Source organism: Triplophysa rosa, linkage group LG10, assembly GCF_024868665.1.
Source record: "Triplophysa rosa linkage group LG10, Trosa_1v2, whole genome shotgun sequence".
NCBI lineage: Eukaryota > Metazoa > Chordata > Actinopteri > Cypriniformes > Nemacheilidae > Triplophysa > Triplophysa rosa.
In genome coordinates, this window is record NC_079899.1 from 5,397,064 (window position 1) to 5,415,159 (window position 18,096).

Genomic DNA, 18,096 nt, shown 5'->3' on the forward strand with positions numbered 1-18,096 from the left:
TTTTATTTTTGTAGGTTTGCAGAAGCCAAGGCACTTGGCGAGCAAGTCAACCAGATCAGGATCCGAGTCAGTAAGTCTTTACCTTTTGTAGAGCAAGTATATGAGGAAGGTAGACACATACTCACTTATTTCGATTGAAACAAAATACCAATGCAGAACAAGCTAAAAATGTAAGTATTTTGAAAAATATTGACCTATAGCATGTGGTGGACCAAAACAGTTTTTAGTGCTCTTATAAACACAATGAAATCAACGTGTACAGTCAGGGCCGGTCCAGCCTGTTGGTGCACTAGGCAAGATTTAAGATTGCGCCCCTCCTACACAAAATAAATAAATTAATAAATAAAGATTTTTTTTCATATTTATTTTAATATAAAATGAATTGTGATTAACATGGGCGTATTCATTCAGAACATTCAACCAATGAAACGCTCCGACACAGCTCACAATAAAATGCTATTGGCTCATGCCTCTTTGAAGAAAAGGGCTGCACTGTCTTTGCTTGAGACAGTGGCTGGCTGCATCCGAAATGTCATACTTCCTTACTATATAGTAGGCAAAAAGCAGTAGGCAAACAAATAGTATGTCCGAATTGTCAGTATTCATAAAAGAGTAGGCGAGAAATACCTGGGTGGTGGACTATTTCTCGCGAGATTTGGACGTTCGTATACTGATGTTGCATCCGAATACTCCTACTATGTAGTTGGAGAAAACAGTACTTGAACAGAGTAGTATGTCCGAATCGTCAGTATTCATAAGACTAGTCGAGAAATTCCCGGATGGCTTACTGGTTACACCCAGATTTAGAAGTACTCAGCGATGGATAATTGAGATGCTTCTTTATCCCATGATCCCACGGGACAGAATACCATGCACAGCCCGCACAGCCGTCTCAGCTGACAGTTAATTATTGTAAAGTTAATGTAACATTAACATTGACCTTGTTTTGTTCTTAAATTTACCGTTTTATATTGTGCATAGTTTTAATTCATAGAATTTAAAAACGAAGCATTAATATTGAGATTATTTTCAGAAGTTTATTTATGTTTGTGTTTTATATGTGTATTTGTCCATAACAATATTATATATTGCTTAAATGGTTTTTTAACTCGCAGATATAACAAAATACATGATAATTATTCACAAGATCGTTTTAATCAGGTGGTTTTAATGGATACACTTTGGCACTATTATACTTTCTAATCACCTTTCATAAACGAATAATTACAAAACACAAATAAGTCCTAAACCAGTTAATTACTAAATTAATATTACTTATTTATCCAAACGAAAAATGAAGAAACGTGTAAACATGTTTTATGGACAAGGAAAGAAAAGAAGAGTTGAGGAGAAAGTGAAATAAAATGACATCGTGGTCGGATAACATTTGGATAACGTCCATGTTAAAACATACTTAGCACCTAAAGAAACATCACAGAAGAGATTTTCTCGGGTTGTTTTTAATACTACAATAGAATGTATATTAGAGCAACATGGGCGTATCTACGTGAGAGACATCATCCAACAGGCAGAATACAGAGTAAAGAATAATTAGGAGCAGTTTACAGTCAATAAGCATTTTTCAAAAAGAACGTTCCATTGGCATAATCATTCTTCACAATGGAAAGTGTGAATGGGCCTGTTATTGCCAAAATTTAACTGAGAAAACACATCGCAAAATCACAAAGCTGCTGTATTCCTTTTAATTTTTTACTTTTATCAAAAGCATATAGACTACAAGATAAAAATGAAAATACATGAAAAAAAGCTCTGAATGTGCTGTACTTGAAGAAAATTGAAAGCATTGTTTTATGTTGTTTACTTGTACAAAACCCATAGTAGGGAAGGTTATTAATGCAACTTGTCTCTCATAACTTAAAGGTACAGTGCGGGATGTTTTGTATGATCTATTAACAGAAATGCAATATAACATACAAAACTGTGTCTTTAGATGTGTATAAAAACCTTACGTAATGAAAAGTTATGTTTTTATTACCTTAGAATAAACCAGTTGTATCTACATAGGGAGCGGGCCTATCTACATCGAATTTGTTATGTTGCGCAGCCATGTTTTGTACAGTAAGCTCTAACGGACAAACAGCTCTACAGAGCGCGTTTCGTATATGTTGGTCTTCGTGTGTGTTTTTAGACGCAGCTTGCGTCATCACTGAGTTGAAGACGCACAAAGTAGTAAGTCGTAGTACGGAGAGGAGGAGGAGTAGTCGTCGTCTAGCTGAAGCAATTGATTGTTCTGTCTTAGAAGTTTTGATAAAATGGAGGACCATGCGTATTGTGCACAAGAGCCGACAGAGCGTGAATCTCCGTCGTCAAAGAAGCACAAACGTGATGCTGCCAGACGAATTAGAGACAAACGGCGGCAGAAATCCAGGATAAACATCGGTGTATCTATTACCAGATGGAAGGCACTGTTGAAAGACAAATGTTTTCAAGGCGACGCCGAAGTTGCCTGTTTTCTGCTAGACCGGTAAGATAATTCAACATTTTCTATGTTTCCACATTTTCAATGTTTACCAAACACCTGTTTTGTTGAAACGGTAACGTTAGCATTTTATACAAATGGCCATAACCTCCGAATAATAATGTTTTTCCGTCCCTGCGGTATGTACTCCGGTTGTTCCTGACTTTACAAAGGGGGAGACAAACGTCTACTAACTTACACCTAACTGCCTATGTGACTGTCAGATCAAACGCTTTGAACAGCGTTGCTATTTACGATTAGCTAACTTTAGTTACTTCACTACTCTCAGCGTGTACTAGATAGCACGCAAGAAATATATCTAATTATAGAATTGTAACAGTAACTTTCGCAATAGAATACATGTTAAATGATTAATTACGTTAATATATTGCCTTACCTGCTTGTATCACTACTATCCGCTGTCTCAGTAGACGACATCCTTTTTTACTGTTGCGGCCTCCGTCGTAATTCGAAAGGGAGTGGTGGGCAAATGACTCAGAGATTCATTGCAAAACTATAATACAAAGCTAGTGGCCGTTGATTTTCAAGAACTGCGCCTTTAAGTTGTTGCGCTTGTCATTACATCACATGGCTAATCTCTGGCCTACACTCCAGTACAGTTGTACGTTGAACTGAAATTCTGTACCTACTCATTGAGTATGCCATTTCGGATGCCGCCATCGAGTCTATTGGCTCATGCCTCTTTAAAGAAAAGGGCTGCACTGTCTTTGCTTGAGACAGTGGTCTAAAAAAGAGGTGTGCTCAGGCGCATGTTGGCCCATTGCTATTTTGACGAACTGAAAATAGACTGCGCCATAGACCAACTCAAACCTGGTCTAAAGTCAATGGCGCAATATTTTTTTGTTATTTTAAGAGCGCATTAGGAATATGCGCCTATAGGCGGGTGCACAGCGCTCATACATTCTGCTTGAGGGACGCGCAGCAGCACACAATAATGCCAAATATTGCAAATAAATGGATTACAATGTAAAATATTATTGTGGACATAAAGATAAAAATCCGGCTTGTCCTGTAGACGGTCTACTTACACACTTTAACTTCTCGCACGAGCAGATGCGTTTCCTTTCTGGAGAAGTGTCTGCTCTTCTGAATTCCATCGTGTAAATAGCGAATCCGCCATGGCGGAGATGAGACTCTGATTGGTTCACTGCATGTTTGGCCCACAAAACTGTTGGGTCCCAGGGTTAACACGTGTCTGTTTTGTTCTTTCTGTTGTGAGAGTGTGAATGTCCTGGGCACGTGGGAACGGTTTGACAGCTCCACGTGCTCACTGTCTGGGTGTTAGTGTGCCCCGCCAGATGCCACCTATTATTCCCTCGTTAGTCTTAGTATTTTCACCTGGTGCTTGTTAGTTTTACCCCATTTAGTCACTGCCACTTCTCACTATGGCCCTGTCCCAAATGGCGCACTCCGGTCTTGTGGACCTCCTCCGAGTCCACACTTGGTGACGTCAGGAAGTGCAGACCTATAGGGCACTAGGCACGAGTCCACAAGGGTACACGGGAGTGCAGTTTGGGACAGACTTGAGGTCATCACACCGGAAAGAGTAAGCGGTGCTTTCTAATCACTCTCGCGGTACTTTGTTGTCATTCACAGATCAGTCTGCGCAGCACCGCGTGAAGTCAAGCACACTTGTTGTCCCATTGTAGTATTTGGGACTGGAGCTGGAGTTTTTATTGTTCAGTATTTCATATGTTGACATGCCACCCGAGCATTATGCAATAGATACTTATGTTTGTAATGCATTAATTTGTCATGACGTAAATGCAACTGCTTATGTATATTTATTTATTTGTATACACTATTCTTCTGTATACACTTCTTAATATGCATACATGTTGTTATTTAATATTTCTCTATAATAAAGAAGCTGTGTTGTTCATCTTTACTGTACAGAGCCCAGAGACAACTAGATATAAATCTACAATAAAACATGGCTTACCTTAAGTAAGAAAATGCACCGCACTAAAGGTTTTTTATTCTTGAATAGCTGTCTTAATAGAAAATAAATAAGCAATGATGTGAATAAGTAACAAATTTATTAATTAATTTTGAATTTTATCAAAACATACATTTAAAAATGTATCCGTCATGTTTACGTAAATGTCTGACATCGACGACACTCCTCCCATCCGTTCTGTGATTGGGCGTTCGCAAGGATTCCTGGGTAGGGGACTTCAGTGGAGTCTGCGTCAATGCGGGCTTCGCCGAAGACCGCATCGAGGGCACAAAGGAGGTGCTCGCGAGCAGACTTCTGAGTGCTAAAAAGACAAATGGGACACCCTACGGACTCGTAGACTTGGCTAGCATGCGCAATTTAAGTCCAGGAGACCGCAAGTCCACATGAAGTGCGGCATTTGGGACAGGGCCCAACTTTGTGCTGTCATTGCTTTTGTTTGGACCGTACCTGGCTTTTGCCATAACTTCTTGTCTAGTCAAGTTTTTGCCCGGATTCCAGATTATTTTATCTTGTCTTGTCGTGTGTATGATTTTTCTGTGGATTACCTTTTTTCTATTGGATTATTTTTTTCCCTTGGATTTAGTTAATATTCTACTAGTTTAGTTGGACATTTAACCCTCGTGTTCTTTTCTTTTTGCCCAGGCTCCAGTCTTTTTTTCTTTGGTTTTTGTTTTGGTTTTGTTAGCGTCCCTTGGGAATTGTTCTCCACTGCTGCTTCACCCGCGGCCGGCGCTGCCGGCTCATCGGCCTCCGGATTTCCCTGCTGTTGTCATCTGCCTGCTGTTCCCAGTTCAAGACTCTATCGATTCTTACAGTGCATCTGCCTGTGTGTCTACTCACAATAAACTCATTGTACCCGCTTTTGAATCCGTGTGTTTCACTACCCTGACACAAAACATCCATTACTCATTAAGAGAATCGGGACAACACGTTTAGATCATGCGCCCGGGTGCGCCGACCGTTTTCCCGTCGTTAAATTAGCAAAAGTGGATTCGGACACGCCCTGAGTGCACCTGCGTCATGTGCTTTAAACCATGCACTTAGATCTTGAAAATAGGGCCCAGACAGTTGCAGTTCAATTCTGGATGTTCTGCCAGTGTGAAAGCACAGTAACATTCATACACACCCAGTGTGAAACAGGCATTAGAATCACATAGAAATCCCCATGGGTCTTTTTGTTGTAAATGGTTTCTGATATGGTCTCTGATTCGCCACACATTCAATGAGCAACCCTCTTGTAAAAAACAAATAAACTACATGTTTTGTAAGAATTGTTAAAAGATGAAATAAGCCCAAAATTATTATTGTTATAAATGTCTCACTCTGATTTCATTCCAATCTGTAGAACTCCTATCTTCATTCCAGTCTTCAGAATTTAAAAGGAGATTGTTTAGTTGGGAGGAAAACAATGGCAGTACTTAAATCATATAGCATAAAAAATTCATAGTGATTTTACTGTGCGATTTGCCAAATTTGATTCTTAATGCTGGAAACTAACCAGAAAGTCACACACACCACATACGTGTTAAAGGGCATCACACTGTACAGTGCCCATTGTATTTAATCCTCTCAACCAGATATTTATTAAATGTTCATATTTTGCATTTCAAGGGGAAGAAAGTGGCTTTGGTTTGAAATGATATGACTTTTTCCTTTAGAAAATGTAATGTAATACATAATGTATATTTGTTTCGTAGTTCCTCAAGTACCTATTTACTGTACATGTTGTGTCTCATCCTTACTTACAGATGAGCTGAAGATGAAGTTGAAAATGAGACGAATGCAGGTGGCAGTCCAAGGTTGGTAACAAAAACGTTAGCCTCCCAACTAGAGGTCTTCAGGCAGGACCTGACACGGGACCCGTTCGGGTTCGGGTCTATATTTTATATGGTCAGCCGGGTCTGGGTTGGGTCCCAAATGTATTACTTCGGGTCCCAGGTCTGTTTAACATTGTGTGTAATACCCGAGTCAATCGGAGAACACCGCCGCGATCAGTGTCAGTCAGCACTGTGTGTGTGTTCAGTAACGTGCATCTCGTAAAATTAGGACAAGAAACGTTTGAGTCTGGAAACAAGGGAAGAAAACACGAGCATCCTCAGCCATCAGCAGCAAAACTCCGCTGCAGAATTACTGCTCGCAGTCTGTGATCATGGATGCCTTCATGAGTGATGTGGGGAAAAACGTGTATTCCACTTTTTCCTCATGTTTATAATAAATTAATATGAATGAACAGTCTTGTTAAATCTATGCATTTTGGTCAGACTCTGCTCAGAGAGCACAGAGATTATAGCAAACAAGTGCTGCTAATGTCATGGATGGCACTAAATGAGCAATCATTATTTACATTTACATTTATTCATTTGGCAGACGCTTTTATCCAAAGCGACTTACAAGTAAGAGAGCATATAAACATTTTGTCAACATGCTAAACAGTACCATTAGTTTACAAGGCCATGCTACTAGGAGGATTAAAGCTGGAGTAAGCAACGGCCTGATTTTCCTGATGTTGTAGAGCACATATCTGCAAGTTCAAGAGGTTGCTGCGATGTGGGAGGTGAATTTCAGCTGGTCGTCGAACATCACCCCCAGGTTCCTCGCAGACTTGGTGGGTGTTATAGTTGAGGATCCGAGCTGAATGGTAAGGTGGTGTTCAGTTGATCGGTGGGCCGGTATAACCAGGAGTTCTGTCTTGGACAGATTGAGTTGTAGGTGATGCTCTTTCATCCAAGAAGAGATGTACAGAAGGCAGGCAGAGACACTGGCAGAGATGGTGGGGTCATCTGGCTGAAGAGATAAATAAAGCTGCTTGTCATCTGCATAAAAATGGTATGAGAACCCATGTGTCTTAATTATTGGACACAGGGAGATTGTATATATAGAAAAGAGGAGTTCAACAGGGCAAACAAACTGCAAGTAAACAAAAACAGGACTAAAGCTAATGGGGAATTTTAAACAAGACACAGCAAGATAAAGTTTTCCTTGCTTTGGTATTCTTCGATACATTATATATATATTTCAAAAGAAAAAAAGAAAAGTTCCACGGACTGTGAAAACACACTTTTTTTTGTGAAAAATTAGAAATGTTAAAAGAACAAAGTGTAATGATATAATTTACAAACCAATCAAAAGAAAAAACTGGTCCTTTTCACACATACAGTCTTTACTGGTAAATTTCCAGAAAATTGCAGTTAACAGATTGTGTGTGAACAGAACCTTTTTGGTAAATCAGCACTCCCAATTTACCTTTACTCAAGAAACCAAAACTCGACCCCTCAGTGGTCAACAACTACAGAATTATTACGAATTATTAAGACACAGGGGTTCTCATGCCATTTTTATGCAGATGACACACAGCTTTATTTCTCTTTTCAACAAGATGACCCCACCATCTCTGCCCGTGTCTCTGCCTGCCTTCTGGACATCTCTTCTTAGGTAAAAGAGCATCACCTACAACTCAACCTCTCCAAGACAGAACTCCTGGTTATACCGGCCCACCCAACAATTGAACACCACCTTACCATTCAGCTCGGATACTCAACTATAACACCCAACAAGTCTGCGAGGAACTTGGGGGTGATGCTCGACGACCAGCTGAAATTCACCTCGCAGCAACCACTCGAACTTGCAGGTATGTGCTCTACAACATCAGGAAAATCAGGCTGTTCCGTTCGGAGCATGCCTCTCAGCTGCTAGTCCAAGCTCTGGTCATATCAAGACTGGACTACTGCAATTCTCTACTGGTCGGCCTTCCAACCAATGCAGTCAAGCCCTTGCAAATGATCCAGAATGCAGCTGCACGTCTAGTTTTCAATCAGCCTAAATGAACCCGTGTAACAACCCTCCTGATTTCACTTCACTGGCTGCCAGTTGCCGCCCGCATCAAGTTTAAATCTCTGACACTGGCCTTCAGAACGATAACGGCAAATTTGCCCATCTACCTTAACTCACTGCTCCAGTTCTACATCTCCTCCGGTCATTTTCGGTCTGAAAATGAGCGACACCTGGTTGTTCCATCACAGCGAGGCACCAAATCGCTTGCAAAAACCTTTACTCATTCGGTTCCCCTGTGGTGGAATGAACTGCCAGCCTCCACCCGAACTGCAGCAACCTGTTCCGCATTTATTTGACTAACCAATAAATGTCTGACTGTCTGTCGGTCCAAAAAAAAGGTTGTTGTTAATTCTCTCCTTTGCTTACTCCAGCTTTAGTCCGCCTAGTAGCATGGCATAGTAAACTAACGGTACTGTTTAGCGTGTTGACAAAATGTTTATATGCTCTCCTACTTGTAAGTCGCTAACGGATGTATGCAATATAATGTAGCCAAACCAGAGAATGAAGTCCAGAGGATTTCAGCATTCCTACCGTAATTTGCGTAGATGTAATTCATAGGCGGTAAGTATGCTAATTGTGACTGAACGTGCATACATGCCCTGTTTATGAAGGATTGGATTTCATTAACATACATTTCACTATGAGATCTGACGTTTACGAAGTATTTGTGCAAATTACTCTGAATTTACTCATATATTTACAAATGTTTCATGAATGAGGGCCAGTAAGCGTTACTTTAAAATTCTAGAGAATTTATATCTACTTTATATACTAGTTATAATTACACACGTTCACCACATCAAGTACTGCAATTCTAACAAATTTTTTTTAAATGTGGTTTCATTTTAAATAGAAACGCATACAACTCTGCTTAGCAAACGCGGAAGTGTGAAAAGGTCAATAAAGTGTGTAGCGAATTTTATATCTGCTTTGCATATCTAACTGTTCACTGTGACTCCAAACACATTCACAAAATTACGACTTTATTCTCAAAATAATATGACTTTAATCTTATATTGCTGTTGTTTAAACACAATCGTATTTATTTTTGTTAACGTGTTGTTTTTTAAACGATGGACAATGAGGTAGAAATGTTGCTGCAGGTAACGCAAGTGTCAGGAACGGTGGAGACAAAACCCAAGTGCAGGCAGTTGAAGGGTTAACAAAAAATACTTTTTATTAATAACAGAAACAAAAAACCCACGATGGGGAAAACGGTACCAAACAAAACAAGTAATCAAACTAAAATACTTCCGGCAAGTGGGATAAAACAAACACGAAGAATAATCCAAAAGAATAAGTCCAACAAGAAAAAGGAAAGTCCACGGCAAACAGGAACAAGGAATCCGGAACACGCGGGCAAGGTAAACAAACACTGGAGGTACAAGGAACAATGCAACAACGAGGGACAAAGGGTACTGAGACATTAAATAAGGAAACATTAACAAGGGGAGATTGCACGGGGACGGAGACGGGCAGGTGACAAGACTCAACACTAATGGGAACTGGCGGGAAGATGATGGGACAGGTGAGAGGGATGAAACACTAATGGGAGACTAACGGAGAAACAAGGGGGCGGAGCTAAATGAAAGACAGGAGGACACGCGACGAAATGTCAAAACAAACCGCCACGTGTCTCCACACAAGAGAAACACACACACAAGACATTGTACTGTCACGACCCTGTCCACAAGGCACGAAAACTCAGAATAGGAAGGACAGGATCCTGACAGCGAGACTATAAAGTTCATTGTTTTCACATGCCTCTGTTTTTATAGTCCACACAACACACAAACTGCTTTTGTTAAGTGTAGACAGAAGGCCAAAACAAATATGTAGTGGACAAGGTCTAAAAATCAATGGAGGCAAGAGAGACACTCTTATCAGTATCGCTGTTTCAAAGTGTTACTTGTGAAGAACCAAATGTACATGCTAATCAAACTCATTTTTGTTATATTATGTTTTATATTTCTGAACAGTTAAACATTTTTTTTGCCACTGCCCCCACTGGTCCTAAGCAAGGTTTCTCCTGCTGTGTCAAGGACAAGAAAGAAAAAGATTATGCATGCCAACAGTTAACCTAAATAGGTTGTTTTTTAATACTGAATGAACTTTAGCATTTCAAAATGTTTGACTCTTAATGTATGCACTTCTGGCTATTGGGTATCATTATTTACACCGTTGACAATATTAAGAGAACACTGCCAAGTTTCTTATTATATCTAATTTATTCTATCCCCTCAGGTCTAACCGGCAACCAAACAGAATCAGATTCAGACCCTGTGGAGGAAAGAATCCTTAATCAGATAGAGGAAGAAAAGAAAAGGTGTGTTGAAATATCTGTAATTAATTATTTACCTTCTTTGACAACAATCAATTTTACAATATTTTTCTTGTATTATGTGGATTTTATATTATTTACATTAATAATGTTGAGATTTGTCTTTATAGATACAAAATCACATTTGGACGTCTAAAAGGCCTTAAAACTGAGATTGAACATTTACAGCTATTACGTGAAAAGTCAAAAGTGAAACTGCAAAGGGATTTCGAGTATTGGTGGACCCAGGAGGCCACGAGACTGCAGGTGTCATTGCTTTTCAATTTGAATTGTATATGCTTGGCTTCACTAATATTGCTTTATTAATATACACTAAGCATGTAGCAGCATATGTTATGTAACTTGTGTAACATTGTCAATGTAACAGTGTAAATGCTGCAGTCTTGTGTATTAGCTTAAATTATATATTTTATGTAATTTAATTATATATGTAATTTGGTTTCATATAAAAAGCAAACTATAACAAATACTGTACTTGTATCATTCTGTGTCAGGCTCATAGTGCAGAGGACAAAGTAGCCAGTCAAAATCACACCAGCTGCATGTTAACCTGGTAAGATTATTATTATTATTGCAATTTGCAACCTTGCCGCTAGATGTCGCTAATTTTCATACACTGGATCTTTAAGTTCATGCATGACAAAATACACAGTCATGGACAAAGATATTGGCACCCTTGGTAAATATGAGCAAAGAAGGCAGTGAAAATAAATCTGCTTTGTTTCTCCTTTTGATCTTTTATACTTAATCAAAATTACAACATTTCATTAAAGTAAAACAATTGGAAGTGGGGGAATATCACATTATGAAACAATACAGAATAAAGCAAAACTGGGTTGGCTATGGGAGGATCTTGATTTTGTGCTCAGTGACCCATGTTTATGTTGATTTTTCTTTTAAACATATGTCCTAGTGGAAGATCTTACCCAGCCTCATTATAAGATTTCTAGCAGAGAAAGTCAGTTTTTTTTTACTATTCGTATTTGATATATTCCATGATGCCATGTATCGGAACAAGAAGTCCAGGACCTCTGGTATAAAAATAGGTCCACAACAATAAAGAACTGTGGACATGGGACACAATTTAATCCCTGTGTGCACCAAACTCATGTTTTTCATTTCATATGGCCATACATCGGCTTGCGAAAGTATTCATACCCCTTCATTTTGTCTAATTTATGTTGCTGCTCTGTATTAAACTACTTAAAGTCCCAGTGCATTTGATAAGTCTATCACTTAAAACCCATCTTTAAGCATTTAAATAGCATATGCCAAAGTTTTTTTCCTGTGATAATAATTTGTTCATGACTTAAAATGACTTGAATGTAACTCTACACCCTTGCTTCATTTAGTACATGCAGATTCATGAATATGTAAATTAGTCCCCACCTCCTTTCAATCGTGTGAGCTCGGACCGTTGATTATTCGGTTGTTAAGTGGGTGACGTAAGGAATACCGTTTCCGGGTCCAAGCATCTATTCATTTCAAGCAGTGCTACAGCTGTAACAGCTGTTAATGAGCACTGTTTACTCACATCGCATATTTAAGCGGAGCATTTATTAACTCACAGTATACGCTATGGTCTCCAGGCTTACGGAATCTCATATATGAATCAATATTTGAATAAATTATGAAAAATGAATCATTGATAAAGGTTAGGATCGTGGTTTTCCAATAGTTTTACAGCTTTCCATGAACGTATATTAGCATGTTTTGTTGTTTGCCTAGAGCAAGGGTCTTGGCAACGTTTTTCGGGGCAAGGACCCCTTAGATGAGAGATGCATGGAGCAGGGACCCCCTTATACTTAAATACTTATATTTAAATAAAAGTTCATTGATTTTAAACACGTACGATAGTTCTGTCAGAGTTTACAGTTCAGAAGCTGTGTGGTGTCATTTGGCTGTCAAATTATTGCTTTACAGCTTTAACAAATTTGAACAGACGTTCAGAAACATATGAGAATGCACTTTATTTGCACGCAACTCCTTTCATGCATACTTTTATCGGTAGGGAGACTCTGAGAATGCACTGATTGTAACCCTACCGGTTTTTATGATGCAGATGTAACGTTTCTTCCATTGCTTGCTTCCGCTGCCTGAATGGATGTTTTTGTCTGCACGCACGCAGGTAAAAATTGCAATGCGCGGGAGCTTCAATGAGTCCGTGCGGCCGCGCACGTGCGCAGCTTAAAGAGAACATTGGTTGTAATATTTCTGTACCCATGCTTTATGTTATTAACAAAAAGTTGCCTGTGAGTAAATAGTAATTAGCGGACCCCTTGCATTCCCACCGCGGACCCCCTATGGGTGGACCCCCAGTTGAAGACCCCTGGCCTAAAGTATCTTATTGAGCGTTTGGACCCGGAAACAGTATATGACCTTCCATATACTGTGTGGTGGTGCGTGACGTCAGACTAAACAACAGAATAGGTACACAGATGATTCATTCTATGTGTGAGCATTGCGTGCTCGTGTTGCAGAAGCAGAGCTGAAACAGCAGTAGCTGGGTTTCTATTACCCTGGTTTTATGCATCAGTTTCGCATCAGAAACGAGTGATGAAAACGGCACATTTTGAAATGAAAAACGTTAATTCGCAAAAAAGTTTTTACGCACACTTGAGGTGTTTTTCTTCTTTTTTGCGAAAAAGGGTGAATGCGAATAATGGGAGATGGAAATGCATTTGCAGAATAAATTCCTCCAAATAGTCATGTAACTGCACTATGAGATGGCATAACCTGACTAACCAGAGTTACGTTTGAGTAGTTGGATGGAAACGGTGCTTTTTCGCAAATGTTTTATGTGATATTCCAATTGTACGCATAAGCTAAATTCGCAACTTTGGATGGAAACTCAGCTAGTGATTGTTCCAGTGCCAAGTCTATGTTCCATCCTTACATATCTATGGCTCAAATCTGTTAACGTGATTGGTTACAGGATTATGATGTCATAAACAGAGGCATTTTCAAACTGCATTCTTAAACTTAATTTCTGAAACAAAGCAATGAGCACGCGAAAGCCCTCCAGCATATTACAATTAAAGGTTTCTTTTCCACTGTTTTTATATTGTAAGTAATGGATAATGTTCAGCCGCTTGATATCGCATAGTAAAACCTGCCAGAAGCCTAATGCGAAGCGGGGTTAACGTTACAATCGGCTGGATCCGCATATTAAACAGCTAGAGTTACTTACCACATGAGCAAATTATTGGATGCAAAATATTGATTTTAAATATTGTATTTGTAACAAATACAAACCTTATGCGAGGAAAATTTCCTAACGGCTTTAATCCAATGTGATGTTCACGTGAGACGAACATGCAATGTGGTTAAATCGTTTAATTAATTGATAATTGATCATTATTTGTTTATTATTTGTATTTGTTATTTATCATTATTTGTTATTAATTTATTAATTAATAATTAGGCAAACAGATCCACCTGCGCCTGGCGAACCACTCCCATATGAGCCGGACTGCGCAGGGATGGAGTTGCCATTCTCCGCGGGGCATCCCCTGACGAGAGAGCGCATCGGCTGTCTGGTTCAGGTAGCCCGGGATGAAAGTGGCTCGCAGGGACTTGGTCACCTGCTGACTCCAGGGGAGGAGGTGTCGGGTGAGTTGTGACATCTGCCATGAGCGTATGCCACCTTAGTGATTGATGAACACCACGGCAGCCGTGCTGTCCGACCGGACCAGCACGTGTTTGTCCTGCACTAGGGGCCGGAGCCTCCTCAGTGCCAAAAGGACAGTCAGTAACTCTAGGCAGATGATGTGCCATCGCAGCCGGGGACCTGTCCACTGCCCCAATACTGTGTGCCCATTGCACACGGCACCTCACCCCTGCAGGGAGGCATCTGTCATCACCACGATGCGCCTCGAAACCTGCCCGAGCGGAACCCCTGCTCGGAGAAAGGCCAGATCTGACCAGGGGTTGAGGGTGCGGAGACACAGAGGCGTAACCGTAATGCGCCTGGAGACGGTGTGCCAAGCCGTCCAGGGAACACGACTCTGAAGCCAGTGCTGAAGCGACCGCATGTGCATCAACCCGAGGGATTACCCCTGTCGAGGACACCATGTGCCCTAGGAGCCTCTGAAAATGTTTGAGCGGGACCACTGAAGTCCACCTGACCAATTTCAGACAGTTCAGCACCGACTGCACGCTCGTTGGTGAGACGCTCTGACATACGGACAGAGTCTAGTTCCATACCGAGATAAGAAGAGCTCTGCACTGGGGAGAGCTTGCTCTTTTCCCAGTTCACCCGTAGGCCCAGACGGTTTAGGTGCCGGAGCACGAGGTCCCTGTGCGTACACAACACATCTCGCGAGTGTGCCAAGATAAGCCAGTCGTTGAAATAGTTGAGTATCTGAGTTGGGGATAACCTGAGGAGACAGGGCCAGACCGAAGGGTAGGGCCTTATACTGATACGCTCTTCCCTTGAACGTGAACCGCAGGAACAGCCGGTGTTGAGGGAGGATGGAGACGTGAAAGTACACGGCCTTCAGGTCGATTGCCACGAACCAATCTTGGTGATGAACTGAGCCCAAGATGCGCTTCTGCATTAGCATCCTGAACGGCAGCTTATGTAGGTGCTTGTTTTGGGCACTATGAAGTATGGGCTGTAAAGCCCTGAAGACATCTCGGTTAGAAGGACGGGTTCGATCGCACCTTTCGCCAGAAGGGCGGCAACCTCATTCCGAAGCACGGGGGCGTTCTCCCCTCGAACCGAGGTGTGGAGAATGCCCTGAAACTTGGGCGGGTGCCTGGCGAACTGGATCGCATAACCGAGATGGATCGTCCTCTCTAGCCAACGTGACGGGCTGGTGCACTCTTGCCAAGTGCCGGTAGCGCGAGTGGTAATGAGTGTCAGCTGTGCGTTACACCGGTCTCGCATCTCTCATGGAGGAGATCGGAAGCATAAAATCTCCTGCAACATCAAGACAGTATAACACCATTCAATATATCCAGTCATCGACATTAATGCTATTACTCACTTATCTGCTTTCTATTGTGTTAATAAAAGATCGTTGACGTATCTTACCTGTCGTCTGCCTAGTGGTTCTGTGACAGAAGACCAGGTGTGGGTTTCCCGAAACCTTCTTAACGCTACGTCATTCTTAATTTATACCTTAAGACTGGTAGCAATATATAAGAACGACGTAGTGATACAAAGGTTTCAGGAAAGACTCGTTTCAGAAGACCGTGGACGCACTCAAGCTGGCTTTAACACCAGCATCCAGCACCATTCCCCCACCTCAACCACAAACCATCAACATCCATACTTCGCCGTCTGTCACCGCAAGTCCCATGGTTGCACCAGCTCCCTACACCAGCTGGAGGATTGCAATCAATTAATCCTCCAGTGCAACCTATACCTGCAACCGAATTCGCATTACTACCCTACTGAGGCTTCCAGGATCTCGTTCGTCATCTCGCTACTCTCAGGAAATGCTCTCCAATAGGCGAGACCTTCTGGTCCCAAGCTGGCCCTCCCGTACAATCCATATTACAGTTTATTCAACACTTCCGGGAAGTCATTACGTCAAGGAAATCTGTCTGTTAACGATTATGCCATCAGGTCCCAGGGTCTTTTTTTTTAAGTATTTACCACCATATTTAACTATGGGCATGAGGTACTTTTCTATTTGGCTACCTCTCTGTATGTTTATTGCCAAAAAGCTCTATTTGGTTTCATCTGACCATAGAACCCGATGTCATTCGAAGTTGCAGTAGTGTCTGGAAAACGAGTAGTAGAGCCTTTTTTCTTGAAACCTTTTGAAACAATTTGTGGTGATGTAGGTGACATCAAATTATAGTTTTTTTTCAGACAAAAATATCCTCACATAAGACCCTGTGGCCAGATTCACAAAACATTCTTAAGAAGAAAATCTTCTTAACTTGTAATTTATGAAAAAAGTTTGGAATGTCACAGTATGTTTTCCTCCCCAACAAAACTTCTTAAGACAGTTGTTAAATTTTTTCCTCAAGATTGAAGATTAAAATGAAGAATAATCCAAATTCTCGAAACAAAAGCTGTTGTAAATATCTTAAAATTAAGACAGCCTCATGGTTGTCTTTAATCTCAAACGGTAAGATGTTTAATACATGTATTTGGTTGTTTCACATGTGATTTGTATTGTATTGAGCCAGAATCATGAAACCAGAGTAATTTTGACAATTACTTGCCATTAAGGAATATTTATATTGATATAATAATGATAAGGTCTAGATCTCTTACTTTAGTTTTCATTATTAAAAACAGAGTGCTTTTTACATTATTCTGGGACAAAGTGACTCGAAACAGAGAGTGTCAGAAATATTCTGAAGTACTAAAACACAAAAACTATTATAATAAGTATAATTTTTAATGCTTGCTAACATGCGATTGTAAATGCCGTTTAACACATCACATGCTAATATGTATAGGCTATAGAGTAAAATAATGCGAGGTGCTTGTTACACACATAAAGTTTATAGATAAACATATACAGTGACCTCACGAGTATTGTATCATGTATTTTGTGCTTGTTGTGTTATGTGTGGAAACACGTGGCCTTTGTTGTGACTGCGCCACGTATTGTCCTGTCGTGTGCCTTGGTCCCGCCCCCTTGTTTCCTTGTTAGCTTCCCATTAGTGTTTCATTCACCTCACCTGACCTGTGTAATTTTTCCTTGTTAGTGTTCCCCTCTTAAATCCCTAGTATTCTGTGAAAATGAAATTTGCATGCCGGACTCCGCCCCCGGGTATCCGGGTATAAAAGGGAGACGGTGTGCCTCATTCATTCACCTTAGTTCTGAGGAGCCTGAGACCTCTCACGACTGCTGCAGTGGACAGCACGTGTTGTGGCAAGGAGGACACAACGTCTCGTTCCCTCCATCAGGGAACCGAGGTTACATCCGTAACCAAGACGTTCCCTTTCTGTCGGTCTCTCGACGTTGTGTCGAACCGACAGAATGGGGTTCCTATGGAAAACGCCACAGCACTGAGCCGCGTCACAATCTCTGCGGAGCGACGTTGACTGGCCTGGGCGAGTCAGACGAACACGCTAGCGCGAAATTATGACCTTCCAGTGGAGAGGAAGGGGGACCCAGAGCTTTCCACAAAAAGTTGGGAAGCCCCCTAACGCCGGCCGTCACGGGCGGAGGCCTGATTCTCTAAATGGCGAGAAGCCGCCCGGCACCGTACGGGCCACTGGGTAAGCATTATTCCCCCCTGGGGGGGAAAAACGCTGCAGAGGCCACTACCTACCGTAGGGAGGAATTAGTGGAGACACCACATGGTCTCACCATCAGGGGAGAACTCATGGGAGGAATGTGCGGACTGCAGGAGTTAACCGCAAGGTGGGAGTCCACCTGGGGAGGTCATGGGTTGCCAAGGTGGGAACCATTCATGAGGATACATCAGACGGAACAGCCCACGGAGGGGGGGTTACCACGTCTGGAGCACTAGGTCCGGTTAGAGCTATGT

The 18,096-nt window shown here is 41.3% G+C and overlaps 1 protein-coding gene across 1 annotated transcript in view; it reads left to right on the forward strand.

The window, feature by feature from the left end:
* The window catches only part of kif6 (kinesin family member 6), a 171,107-nt gene that overhangs the window by 95,559 nt on the left and 57,452 nt on the right, over positions 1-18,096 (forward strand). Inside the window, exons 12-16 of the mRNA XM_057344758.1 lie at positions 15-70; positions 6,209-6,259; positions 10,536-10,617; positions 10,743-10,878; positions 11,127-11,185. Of these exons, the coding sequence (XP_057200741.1) occupies positions 15-70; positions 6,209-6,259; positions 10,536-10,617; positions 10,743-10,878; positions 11,127-11,185 (384 nt within the window). The remainder of the gene's footprint in view (positions 1-14; positions 71-6,208; positions 6,260-10,535; positions 10,618-10,742; positions 10,879-11,126; positions 11,186-18,096) is intronic.